At 38.7% G+C, this 14,275-nt stretch overlaps 1 protein-coding gene across 1 annotated transcript in view; it reads right to left on the bottom strand.

The window, feature by feature from the left end:
- The window catches only part of prkcz (protein kinase C, zeta), a 35,842-nt gene extending 22,241 nt beyond the window's left edge, over positions 1–13,601 (bottom strand). The window contains exons 1-4 of the mRNA XM_088365141.1: positions 13,336–13,601; positions 11,642–11,763; positions 11,094–11,183; positions 10,791–10,841 (exon numbers count right to left, since the gene is read on the bottom strand). Coding sequence (XP_088221267.1) covers positions 10,791–10,841; positions 11,094–11,183; positions 11,642–11,763; positions 13,336–13,412 — 340 coding nt within the window. The 5' untranslated portion in view covers positions 13,413–13,601. The remainder of the gene's footprint in view (positions 1–10,790; positions 10,842–11,093; positions 11,184–11,641; positions 11,764–13,335) is intronic.
- Positions 13,602–14,275: the final 674 nt, after the last annotated feature.

Genomic DNA, 14,275 nt, shown 5'->3' with positions numbered 1-14,275 from the left:
GAAGGAGTTGGAGATGGCTAGGAAAATGTCCGCCTCACAAAATTTTGGCACCACCTGTTTGTTCATCATCCTTGGTGAAGCAGCAAATAGCCTGCTAACGAGAAATGGAGACGCAATAACAAATAAAGTGCGTCATGCCTTCTTTCTACCAAATGACATGCAATTATACAATTCCAAATGTAATGGCAATATATGATGTACACTTTTTTAACTGATATATTTTGCTCAGAGTCAAAATATGTTTCAATTTGTGTTTTGTTGATGGTAAGTCGTTCCAATGCAAAAAAGCAAACATCCTGCAATTAGGTAATATGCATTTGTATTGGCTGCATACTGTATGTACAAATCCTTTGTGCGTGTCTATGCGTGCATGGATATCGATCCGTCTAGCTCTGCTAGAGTTGCCACAGGGATGAATCAACTGTTTCCATTTCAGCTCATCATCTAATAGAAACACGTGTACGCACTCGTTAAAAGCAGTGTCATCACTGTTTACTTGTACGGAGCCCCTGCTCACTTCCATCACAATATCCATCTGCTATTAAATGGCACCGAACCAAGCATGAAACAAAAACATCCACAGAAACCTTCTCTTAACTGTATTATACCCACGTCATAAAAATGTTATGAATTTGATTAGAAATGTGTGGCTTTAATATAAAAAAATCATATCATATATATTGTATGGATATACAATATACAGTAAATAATCATACATATAAAATATATACTATAAATATATCCATATATACATGGGTACTTTTTAAAATTGTTTTTTAGAGGGCACTCGGTATCAAACATGGACTATAAAGTAGTGAAAATCTCATTACAAGAGCAAAGATGCACTTGCTGAACACTCCCATACTGCAGTTGCACCATACTGCACACAAGATGGCACAATAGGTTCTGACGGAGTGACAATTTCACCCAAATTCAACTTAGAGGACTATTTTTAGATTCATTGCTGCATCCATTGATCAGCACACATCCTCTTCGGCAAATAGGCTCTGTTATGACACAACTCTGGAGTGTACACAAAAATGTGCTCATTGTAATGTTTCCTTTCATTTGCTACACAAAGTACAGTAGGATTGCTTTGCAGAGGAAAGAGGAAAGCAACCCAGGTGAGCCAAAATTCTATTTGGATTTTGAATGGGAAAACTTTGAAATTTTAATTAGAAAAAAAAAAAAAAAAACATTTTGTGACAAATAGTCCTAAAACATTTATGACATGGCCCATAGACTCCAAGGATTCATCATGATCCTGAAATGGAAAGTGCTAAAAAAAAATAATAATAAATTGAGTCTTTATTGGTACAAACTTGAAGGACAAAAATTTAGTCTTGAACAAGTAGTATGTCATTTTTGAGGGCAATAAAGAAACTCCAAAGTGACCTTTATACCCACAAACTGAATGGATTTTTATAAAGGTTTTGCTTATTTTATAAACAGGCACATGTAGAGCCGTGCTCTCCCAAGCAAACATAAGCTCGGACACATTTGTGTCTTTTTGCTTCGCCAATCTTTCACAGGGGAGGTTGAGCAAGCATTTTCTGCATTCCTTCCCGGTGACGTGGAGGCTGTTTTCTAGGATTGACCAACAGTAGTATCGCTATAACCTCTAACCTTTTTTCTTTATCATCACCAACAGGAACTCACTGTATAACCAAACAGGAGGTATCACTATCTGCTTTTCACTCTTCATGTACACTATGACAAAAAGCTGTATTATACAAAATAAGATTTATTTTTAAAGACTTCTGCAGAAACAATAACTGGGCGTCAACGCACTCCCTGGACATGGTTCACACATTTTGCCGGGGCCCAGAGAGAAAGCACATAAGTAAGTAAGGCTTCAAGAAACTGAATGAAATTAGTTGACTATATAACTAAAACATGTAGTATCTTGAGCAGAAAAATACTGACTGGAAGATAATTAAAACAGAAATCTAGATTCATATAAAAGGTGAGGTTACCCACAATTGTTCTATACATGTTGTATGTGTCCTCATTAGTCTAAACATGGCATTCTGGTTGATATTGCATTTGTGTAATATGGGTTCAGCAGCAAAGTTAACGTATTTTTATCCACCTCAGGGGCGGCCATTTTGCCACTTGCTGTTGACTGAAAATGACATCACATTTACCTGGTCTCAGGTCACAACCAATCACAGCTAAGCTGGTGACCTGATTGGCTGTGACCTGAGACCCAGCAACTGTGATGTCATTTTCAATCGACGGCAAGGGGCAAAATGGCCGCCCCCTGAGATGGATAAAAAGAGGTGGATTTTTACCATTTGATTCTTATTGCACAAACGAAACATTACAGAACATATTACAACCAAAATGTGGGGGTTTGACTTTAAAACGTCGAAATAAATATTTTAGGTCATGTACAATAAAAACAAAAAATTCTAAATAATATGCTACAGTATTAAAGTTTTCACTTTTTCTTTGTAATAATTAATTACCCATACGATAATATCTGTTTGCAAAATCAATTGCTATGCCTTACACTGACGTGAGGGATAGAGCTGTTCACTGGATGAGCTTCAAATAGTGAGCTCATAAACTGCTCCCCGAGAGGCTGCCACATCATGGGCAACCCATTCAGACGTGTCAGAGAGAAAAAGGACGGCCTGTGAGATAAATGAAGTGCAATCCATAAAGCTGAACACAACAGAGAATTGCATAATAGCGATTGCCTTCACATGAAATGATCGCTCTCTAAAAGCTCTCTACTTGCCAAACAAAGACAGTTCTTAACTATTATGTGCATAGTTTCTTTATCAGGTCACACATACTATGACCCAAATTCAAAGAGTAAACCGCACCAGTCGCTTTACTTAAAGCTTTACTTCCAACCCAGTTAGTTAAAATAGAAAAAGGGGTGAATGCACTGTTCAACATCGGGGCCAATCATAATGCATAGACTCAGACATGCAAGCTGGCTGACGACAGCTAAATTCCACTCAGAGAAAACTGTGTCTAATGTATAAATATACATCACACTTAATTAACACAATCTAAATAAAGATGAGCAACACTGTTAATTTCTCTGTATACATTTTAGTCATTTGTGCCAACCACCATCAATTTAGACTCAAGCAGAAAAGAAAGATCTTGTGTGTTTGGATTCGGAGGGATTTTAGTGAAACATGTTTAATATATTAATCACAATTAGAAAGAGAGAGTGATTATGACAACACTTTTTATTTTCTGTCTTTCTTGTCTGGTTCAATTCATTCATATCTGCTATTTAGATGATTATCACAATTTTATTCATAATTGATTTCTTGTTTTTTCAGAATGTTTTATTTCTTGCAGTTTGAACACTTATTTAAAGGTTTATTTGAAGAATTGTTTTCTTGACAGCCATTTTGGAATCTGTGTCATTGGTATTGGATGCCCATCAGAAGGAAAGAGCTGTGATTGAATTAGTTGGTTAGGGAAGGAGAGCCGACCACTAAACATTTTCAACATGTTACAAAATGCGTATAGGGAACCTGCAATAGGCTACAAGTATTAAAACTATAAACAGTGAAAATATCTGGTGGAGTAAGTTATTACTTTTTGGCTGCCCCTCTAATTTGATTTTGCTCCACAAGACAATCGTGTAAATACAAAATTAACCTCAACATAAATCTAAACACAAAAAGTAATGTAATATTCCAAGGTGTTTCTAAATATGATTCTTCCTAACACATCTGACTGCCTCATCGCCAGTCACGCACTGTTCAGCTGTTCACAGCACAACAGCAGGCCAGCTTGTTGCCAAGCAACAGTACACTGCTTGACACCACAAAAATTGCCTCAAAAAGCATAAAAATATGAATTATGTCCCATTCAATATTCACGTTTATATTTGAGAATTATTTGTATTTGTCTTCAAGGTAATCAACTTCTAAGCACAATAATGAACATCAGGATTTACTCACTGGTTCTTCAATTCATTAGATTTTCTTAATATGCGTCTTGCATGTTCACTTTCTTGCACATTTCTTTTCTAGTTCACCTATGAAAACAAAACTTAAATCTAGGATTAAGCGGGAACAGTGCCACAACAGCACTAAACAAATATAACTTGCATTCTTTATTTGTCAAAGCAGGCATACATCTCCTGCTGGCTCGCATAACGCCAAAGCATATACACTTCAAATAGACAGTTATTCAATAATATTAATCCAGTTGCTCTTGAACCTGACAACCAATAGAAATCCATCTTGAAAATGGACGGCATCCTCAGTATACAACAAATAGGAAGTCTTTCTACTGCTAGATACAGAGTTAAAAATGATGCTGCCGCTGCTTTGAGCAGTTCTCCACTCTGTCAACAAATCATCTGCATGGCAACTGGATCATCCAAGCAATTAGTGGCATAGAGGCCAATCATTTGAGTGGCATAGCATCAGAGGGCGCATCGACATTGCTTGAGCGCTGCGTGGATGTTTGCAGAGCAATGTATGTACGCAAAGCGGTTGAATTAAAAAAAAAGAGGCGGAATATATAATGCACAAAAAAATAAAAAATTAAAAAAAAATCAAACGTCAACTTTTAACATCCCATTTTTACAATCTTAAAGAGTCCTACATTGGAAAGTGATAGCTAGTCGTGTCCTACTTAGGAAAAGATGTCCTGGTTGTGTTTCTGTATAGCACAGCTAAAGGCCTGTTTTATAAAAAAAAAAAAAAAAACAGCGAGAGGAGTGCTGTCATAGTGTGCCTCTGTCATTTCCAAATGGTTTATTCTGGTGTATACACAAAGCACAGCGTGTTCAGGGTAGAACAATGGCTCTCTGCTGTGCCACAGTCAAAGCTTCAATAACAAAACCACTATTGACACATTCTGCTCAGTGGTGAAAGCTTTACAGGTGGCAAAATGGTCTACGGCTCAGTCAGACAGTTGCGTCATCACTGTTCTCCAATCCTGACAGAAAATGCCACCACACATTCTAGTTAAGTTGTGGAAAATTCACAAACAAAGAATGTAATGCAGATGACACATCCAGTTGATTGAAATAATAAATGGTAGCAAAAAAGGTAACTTAGTGGAATCATTTAGGAAAACTCACAGCTCTGAGAACAGATGAATACTTTAAGACCCCATTAATGGTGACATTATGAATCTTATACAGTATCTTTATCATTTCATGATAGGGCTTGGCAGTTTACAGCTAACAGAGGCGGAAGCTACAAAAGATAAACAAAGCAAATTGAATGAAGAGATGATGCATGTACGCAATTCACACTGAATGCAATTTGTCATGCTAAAATTGAAACGTATTCATCATGTGAGCCTGGGTGAGTCAAAAATTCATCCTCAAATCTAATTCACTAATGCTCTAGGTGAAATGTGGCCCTAGAATTCAGCTTTGTTGATGTGCTTCTGCTGTGATGAAACACCCAATTGTGATTACAATTGGTTGCAATCTTCTATGGATTTATTTAGTTTGATATACAACTACCAATTAAATAGTAAAATATATTACATTTGTGGTGCATAATTGAAAACTTTTTCAACTTTAGAGTATTGTAAAATAAAAAAAACTGATGGGGGGGGGGAAACATGTCTCTATTGTCTTTCAAATATTGTGTGGCAAAATTGCTAGCTTCTGAATTCTTCAGCAGCAGTGACACAAATACGTGGGTGTGCTGCAGTGCAGCAGGGACGACTGACACCTCACAAAAACACTCTTGCTATTTCTCGAGCTGGAGAGTCTTGTAAGTTGAGTCGGTGAGTGTTATGGGCGTGGAATCTGGCTGCACGTTCATCAAGTCTCATTAGCCGTGACCACAAATGACGACTGACGTACGGCATTTCAATTGCCACCGACTGAGCAGCTCATTTGCATGTTGAGCAATCCAGCACGGCGAGGGAATTATTCTGGAAAGGATTTTCTGCTGCTAACACCAAGAAAAAGGAATTTTGTAAGAAGCTAAACAAACTCAATACAGAAAATCTAAATATGTGTGCTATAGCAAGAGGTTACGGCAGACATTTTGTCCTGCACTGTGACCTACTATCGAGTGAAACTGACGTCAAAAGACCAAACCCAGAAACCAGGTGAACGGTTGACTATATAATCGCGAGGGTGCTTTGATTGAATTTCAGAAGAAACTTTGCGAGTGGACGGCAGATGGAGGGTATCCCCTTTCTAGAATAACCAGTATACAATCCAATGTCAACTAAAAAACAGCATGAGATAAAGCCGATTCTGCACAGACCAACGGGGACAAGAGTTGAAGGAGAACCACTTTCCCAAACCTGGAGCACTTCATTTCATGAAAGGGACTTTTATGGTGTTTTAACTAACATTGTACAGCACTATAAAAAATGTTGCCCACTCGGCATCCATTGTAGCCTTGTTATTCTAGAAAGGGGATTCCATCTGTGTGGTCCTTTCTCAAGAGTTGTCACCCACGTCACCGGGAATCCCTTTGACGCTTTTTGTGATTATGTGTGACACAAATATCTGATTTGACTTAACATGAGGGTTTTCTATAGAAATTAAAGGCTGCTGAATTGATAGGCTATGATGGAATGATCACAGTTTAACAATTCTAAACATTACATGTAATTCAATAAAGCGGTATGTTATGGATGGATTGATATTCAATTTTCTCTTAATTTGAAATAATATTTATCTCAATAGGTTTGGGTATATTTGGTGACCAGCGATTTTTCCATGCCTGAATTGAACAAAGTAAAATGGGAGGAGGGCACCAAAATGTAGGCATATCAGATTGGTGCATACAGTATTGATTCAGTTTCTCAAAAATGTTTTCAGCACATTCATATTTTCATGTAACTGAACCGAGAGAACAAGCATTGTATTGAATAAGACTAAGGTTACACATCAGAGTAAAAAATAAAAATGCTTATCTTGGACAATATGAGGCCAAGTTGAAAAAGGTTTCCGTTTCAGAAGCTGTGAAAGGGCTTCATTCAGTCAATTAATATTCCCTCTACAATCCTCCTCCCTCCTTGTCTGGCTTCGAGGTGTGTCTCGAATTTGCCTGACTAAAATAGGTCATCACAGGGACACTTTGACACTTAAGCTCTATGATGCATGAAGGATGGCCCCCCGACTCGAGGTCTGTCCTCCACCCCAATGCCTTTTCAATCACACATAAAGCATTTGCCATTATCTGTGCGAACGTCACTCATTGCAGGTTTCCGAACAAACAATCAGACGCTACAATTAAATAAAGTGGCGTGTGGGTAAAGCCTCCTCTTTCTCTAATGCTGGGCCATGCTGTGACATGTCATTAAAAAGCACTTTTGACATTTGTCATTGACATCATGTTAGTTAAATCATTAACTCAACAAAAACATAACACGCCTTGAATTGGTAATAGGAGTTAATATTAGGGAGGGGCAAGTCGCTATTAAGGACTGGCCTTATTTTAAGGTATCGGGTACTCGTAGAGGCTGACGATACTTGCCAAGGCAAAAATATATACAATTAGATTTAGCCCTCCTCAGCAGTAGGTGGCACCATATTGCAATAGTTTGGTGAATAATTTAGAACAGGGGTGTCAAACTGATTTTTTGGGGCAGGCCGTATTGTAGTCATAGCTTCTTTCGGAGGGCCATTATGACTGTCAACACAAATCAATGTATGAGCACCTCAAATTATATACAGTAAAAGCTACAAAACAAACTGACAACTCGATTTCAAATCAGACGTGTAAAAACTGGTCAAATATTTAAAAAAAAAACAAAGATATTATTAAAAGTGAAGACAATTTGCAATTCTAGTAATGACACACGAATTTGATGCACAATTTGTCTTTGCAGGCCACATAAAATGATGTGGCGGGCCAAATCTGGACCCCGGGCCTTGAGTTTGACACTTGTGATTTAGAAGGAAAGGTCTTTGTTCCCATTTTTTGTCATTGTGTTCTTTTTATCAAACGTACGAGAGGTATCTGTACTCTGTACTGGTGAGTACTGGTACTGGGGGGGGGAAAGTCCTACCTGTAGACAATATTCTAGCCTAGAAAGTAAAGATGTTTTTTTTATTTCCAGGGGTTTGGTTCCAGTTTCAATCCAGTGATTAATTCCTTTTATCACATTACATAATAGTGTTGCTACAGATGGCAGGTTGTGCAGGTTCTTATTATAATACTGCATTCAACAAATAGGATGCATATCTGCTTTTGTATATTTTGTTTGTCGCATTTGTAACTTGTGGTTGGGTACCTATTCCAGAAAGTGTTTTCTGCAGTATAAAATACTACGACAAGGTTAGTGTCCAGTAAGGAAAGCTGTAATGTCCTCAATAATATAATGAATAAATATTAAAGTTCATCTTCAAGCCAAACTGCAAATCAGCACCAAAAACGTTTATGTTAGCTTATTTGTTATTAGCTTGTCACTGTTGCCCTTCAAAGTCAAGAGTTGCAATAGGCCAGAACCAAAAAGAGGACATTTATTATTTGGCAGACTCAGAAACACACCTAAATAAATAAATGAATAAATAAATAAATAAAGTACTTATTCTCTGAGCGTTTGTTGTGTCATGGAAAAAAGAACTGATAACATCAGGTCAATTAAAAAAATGAAAGGTTACAGTGAGGGAAAAACTCAACATGTTATTTCACCGGATTCATTCTGGCACTGAGAGGATAGATGGAAAAAAATTTCTTTGTCTGGCTTTTTGTGTTTTGGGGTCTCAGCTACCAATTTTTAGAATATTCAATTTATCAACCTTTTTCATATACTACATTGTTGCAAGCTTTCACTTGGCTTCCAATTCCTGAAACCACAACGTAAAAGAAAGACACTCTGACCCTGGGAAGCAGGTGTCAAAGACAATAAATTCAAATTTGCTTTGATGCTGTATGCGCTGCACCTCCACCGCATGCATAAACAACCTGCATCTCAGCCACATTGCCGACCGACACCAAGAATCTAAGAAACCACAGTTGAAAACCATCAAAACATTTGGAAGCATCCCAACACAATCCCAAGGCAAAGCCTCACACTGGAATCAATCTCCAAGTGTTAAGCAAGCCCAGTGATGGAAGTCCAACAAAAACAGGCATCAGCCATGCTAACAGAACTAGCAGGTGGCTGGCACATGATTCCAGCCTGCAATGCGTGACTCGGCCAAGGGTTGGATGTAGCACGCATGCTAACGACGGATGCAGAGAGAGAGGGAGAGAGAGCGATCATCCGTGCGTGCACACAGACGAGCAAGGATGGAGATGACAAACGGCTCGTTCAAATTCTCTGTCCGGTGATGGGTGGAGTGGTGCGATGAAAGATGAGGGGACGGGTTGACGGAACATACAGATGGATTGCTCACCGGTTTGTCTTCTTTCTTCCCCTCCACCTCTTTCAGCACATTATCCAGGCTAAGGTGTCTGCATACGTGTGCGTATGTCTGCGGGGTGAACCGGTGACGCTACATCCACATCCCCTGCTGTCCCTCTCTCTGGCAAGCCCTCCCCTCTTTCTCTCAGCTTTTTTTAAAATATTTCCCACCTTGCATCCCTCATACTCATCTTTGCTTACTGCCGCTTGCGCTGACCTCAAAGCTGACAGTTCTCAAAGCAGCTCTGATAAATTGTGTCCGTTCTTCAGCATGGCCAAAAATAGAATAAAGGCGAGAAAAGGAACAATGCCTGCCTTGTGCATTAAGAGCTGCTTTGTATAAGGTATGCGGGTTCCCTCTATCGCTCAAACAGTTTTTCGCTTTCTCTTGTACGCTGTGTCTCTCGCCAGCTCGTCTTGTGTGATGCTGCAGCACTGTAAGCTCCTCCCCAGAGAGACAGTGGTGCCACACAGCTGAGAGAGAGAGAGAGAGAGAGAGAGAGAGAAGGGGGGTAGCCATGGGGAGGGTGGATGGGAGTGGCTTGTGGTAGTGGTGGTAGAGTGGGGGCTATGCCAAAGCATCTGGTGCAAGGCAGGGAAGCCTCTGGCTTAGGAGAACAAATATTCATCAGTGAGCATTATCTGTGGTAGGAATGAGCGAGTATGGAAATAGCACCAAACTTTGCTCATTATTTTTCAATTAGTATTACATGTTGTTGGGGGTACAAAAATTCTTCAGCAGGCTGCAAAATATTGGGGCCTGAAATACCGTGCACATTGTTGTGTCCAAGGTGTGTGTTCAAGACGTAACAACTGCTGTTCGTGCACTCCACTCGAGGGGGATATTTTAAATTGATTTAAAAAAACACACATGCATTATATGGTTGTGGTCAGTTCTAAATATACACAGCTCATGGCCATGAAGTTTTCTCAGCAGGCAAGTAGTTTGCCACTTGCTGTCAACTGAAAATGATATCATAGTTGCCTGACAATTGTGATGTCATTTTCAGTGGACAGCAAGAGGCAAAATGGCCGCCCCCTGAGATGGATAAAAACCGTCGCATTTTCTTCTCGATTCATAATCCACAAATGCAATATTGATCAGAATCCTGTCAGGACATAAACAATATATTGATATAGATTTTTTTGTGAGTTGACTTCCCCCCCTTTAAGCAAAAACTACCGGTCAAATGTTTGGGGACACTTGCGAAAATGCTTTACTGTCCAATAAAACTAATTCAAACGGCCAATTCTTGTTTTTAAAAAAAAAAAAAAAAAAAAAAAAGATTTACAGTGTGTCATGTAATCATAATACTCTGGAAAAAAAAAAGAGCTCAAATAACAAAAAGCTTCAAATTCATCTGAAATCCATGCCCTTGAGTAAACCACAGCTGTACGAACTGTGTGTTTGTATAGACCGCATTTCCGTGAAAAAGCTCAGCTATGAAAGAGATAACTGCTTGACTCACTGTCCTCTCCGGGGCACGGCATTCCTGGTTGCTCCGGAATACTCGGGAAAACTGTGGAAAAAAAGCAGAGTGAGTGAGAAAAAGTATTTTATACTTTCATCCACCCAACAAATGTGTGTCGTAATGGAAACAATGCGGGAAATTTGGATGGATTTGAGGCTCACACTCATAGGAAATAATAATCAAAATAAATCAAAGAATAAACAAATGACTTACATGACACAAAAACACCAGTTGATATATATTCCTGCTTCTCAAACGTGAGATTAGTCATAACTGATGCTAAGTTTGTCGTCAACTTACCATGCAACAACAGTCCAGATCTTTTGCTTCGATTATAAATACGAAATGCTTCCTCAAGCTCCAGCGGAGATGAGATGGTACAAGGGTCTCCTGCAAACATTCACACGAAAAAAAAAAGGAATCAGAATCACATCTATCTAATCTTGCTGGGCTCCAAGGTTATACAGTTGTTGTTAGCAGTCTAGCATTTGGAATGGTCAATCTACCTTCTAACGAACTATCAGGGAGCATTTTTCTTCTCCCAACCTATTTTATCATCATTTGTCTATTCTATTTCTTATTATGAAAAAGTGATGATCACATCAAAATGTATATATTAATGTTTATGCATTCAGATTATTTTTTTCGATATATTTTATTTGAGAAAAATGAATGAAAAGTGGTGCTGCAAAAATAACAAGAGCAGATCACCCATCTTGTCACTCAGTCCTGACACAGTTTGCAGAAATTCACATCAAAATAAAATGCTTCCCTTAATATTTGTCCCCCTGTGTGTAATGATTGGTGTGACATTGACCTTTGGTTCTACGTAAAATAGGCAAACCCACCTTCATCATCAATCCACTTGAGTGTGATGGGCTGCTGTTTTGTAAGGCTGCACATGGCTCTCACCTCCTCACAAAGCTCCACAAAAGTTAAAGTGGCAGCCAGGTCTGTGATCAACATGTCTCTGAATGCACGCACACACAAACACACACTTTTCACAAAAAGCTGAATCAATTCTTGGCATTTTAAGTTGAGTCAGACTCATACTTGAAACCGGTTGAAGCTAGCGGTAAATGGTGCACGTCTCTTTGTGTTTTGGGAGTATCTACGATTCAAAGTGATAGAGCAGTGGCGAGAATGTGACCCTTGCCCCGGCGTTGAGCGCACTGTGTATACTCATTCCAAGGTGTGCAGCGCTCCGAGGGATTTGTCATGCACAAAAAGAACATAACAGGCAGAGATATCGAGTAGTTTGATCTGTGATCCCTGTGAGCCAAATATTCTTTTCATTTCCGGCTCAATTACTCAGCAAGCAGTGATACAGGAAAAAAAACCCATATATTTTTGTATACTCTAAGAAAGCAATTCACTTTCACCTTGTGCTGAACAGGACAAGCGGTAGAAATAATGTACAGATCAATGGACACACAACATGCCACACAACTGGATGGGGTAAAAGCCACCTGCAGCAGACTTTACTTTACAGCAGGCAAATAACACCATAAATATCTTTTGATGTTTCACTATGCAGCTTGTGCAAGGTGGAGAATTCTAGGGTTGGCCAACCATTCAGCAACCTGAAGAACTTGAGGAGCTCATTTACAAACTCCAGATTGTCAAGGCTTGAGGTAACCAAATTATGGAAATATTGTATCAATTTTGGTTGAACTCAATCTAAAGAAACCTGCTCCAGTGGTCATCTTCATTCAGGTGTCAAGAAATTAATCTATAAACATTTGAAGACATTCTCAAATTGAGTCTAGCAATGGTGACATGTATTCACACTGGGGGGGAAAAAACACTTTAAAATTCACTTTAAAAAGTAAAACCAATATTAAAACTAATTTAGAAAATAAAACGAAATTTTTTGAAAAACAGATTTGATGAAAAATGACAAACCTGCTCTCAAGTCTAATAAAAATGAATTTTATTAAAAACTAAAACTACTATCACCCGTGTGTGAACTGCAAACAGATTTTAGTAAAACTGGTTGTCAAACAATAATCTCATCAAAAGATGCACATTTGACGTGTCCTGTATACGTATTGTAATAATTCACACACATTTGCACTCCCTATATTGATCCTGGCATATTAATTGGCACATTCGTACTTCACGTCTCCTTAGATGCACATGGAATCTCTTAAACAAATGAGGGTGTGTGTCTTTGTCAATCTTAAATTATCCACATGCATTCCTGTCATTCATGTCTTGCAATTTCTCTTTTTTTCAGGTAGTGTTGAGCTTGAAAAGACGTGTGATCGGTGGCGAAAAACTACCTAATATGATCAGTAAGGCGTCCCTGAGTTTGCAGGCGACGGCAACACTGCCAATCACAAGTGAACAAGATATGAACCCAAACAAGTAGAAAACTATAAAGGTGGTGCAAAATTAACTTTCCCAATCAACAGACACTTGTTGAAACCTCATAACAGAAGCTCGTCTGCAGGTGTCTCCTCACTATTGCTGGACTGCGACATAATAGATGGTATCAACTTTTCCACATTGCCATTATTAGTTTTGGCTTGTCACTCACCCGCAGTAATGCGCTTTAACTTTCACCGACTCCGACCCCAGGTCCATTGCGGATCCGTTTGAGGCAATCATATGCATTGTATAGTTCTGTAACGGGCAATTTAATCGCTTTCAGTTCTGAAACACCACCCGGTAGATTGCGACGATTAATATCCGTTCCGTCCGCGACACACTGGAAAGTAGACTTCGTGTACGACTTGCAAGTTTCTTTAGTACAGATAACATTCGGAGCCGTCGAAGTCAAGTTTTCTGAAAAGAAACGCTCAAGTTCTGATTTGCGTTTCAAAATAAAACCACCTCCAAGTGATAACAATGGACACAGGGATGGAGAACTTTTAATTTGAAGCAAACTTTCTCTGTTTGGTCATTAAATGGATAGTTTAAATTGGCTTGACAGTTTCTTGCGATTCGCTATGGTTACGGCAGATAAACTCACCAGCCCTAATTTTTATGCTCCAAATAAATCCTCTTACAGGTTTTCAACAATGATTAACCCGATTCCAATAACAATGTTGTCTCTTTGTTGGAAGCCTTTCTCTGTATTTGTCATACAAATCTATGTATTTAATACAAACATGATTAATTCAGCTAAATATTTGTCATATTGTCGTGAAAAGGAGGTATGGTATGATAGGTGATTATCAACCGACCTACCACCTTTCGACTATCAGTCCTTCCACTATCGGTCAAAGCGTACTCATGATGTTTACCATTGTATTTTTTAATTTTTTTTCATCAAGTGTTTTTCAATTGAAAAGCTCAAGTAATTAACTATTGATAGAGAAGATTAGCGATGGGCTGTACACGGCCAAGGTCAGTGCCAAGATGAAATTTTGTGGCCATATTTGCACAATTCCATATATACTGTTAAAAGCAGAAAATTATGGATGGATGCAACACATACACACAAACACAAGTAACCTTGCTTTGGAAAATCTTAA

This window comes from Syngnathus floridae, chromosome 2, assembly GCF_059516105.1.
Source record: "Syngnathus floridae isolate MCC-2025c chromosome 2, RoL_Sflo_1.0, whole genome shotgun sequence".
NCBI lineage: Eukaryota > Metazoa > Chordata > Actinopteri > Syngnathiformes > Syngnathidae > Syngnathus > Syngnathus floridae.
The sequence above is the reverse complement of the archived record's forward strand: the minus strand, read 5'-3'. Positions and strand labels throughout refer to the sequence as shown.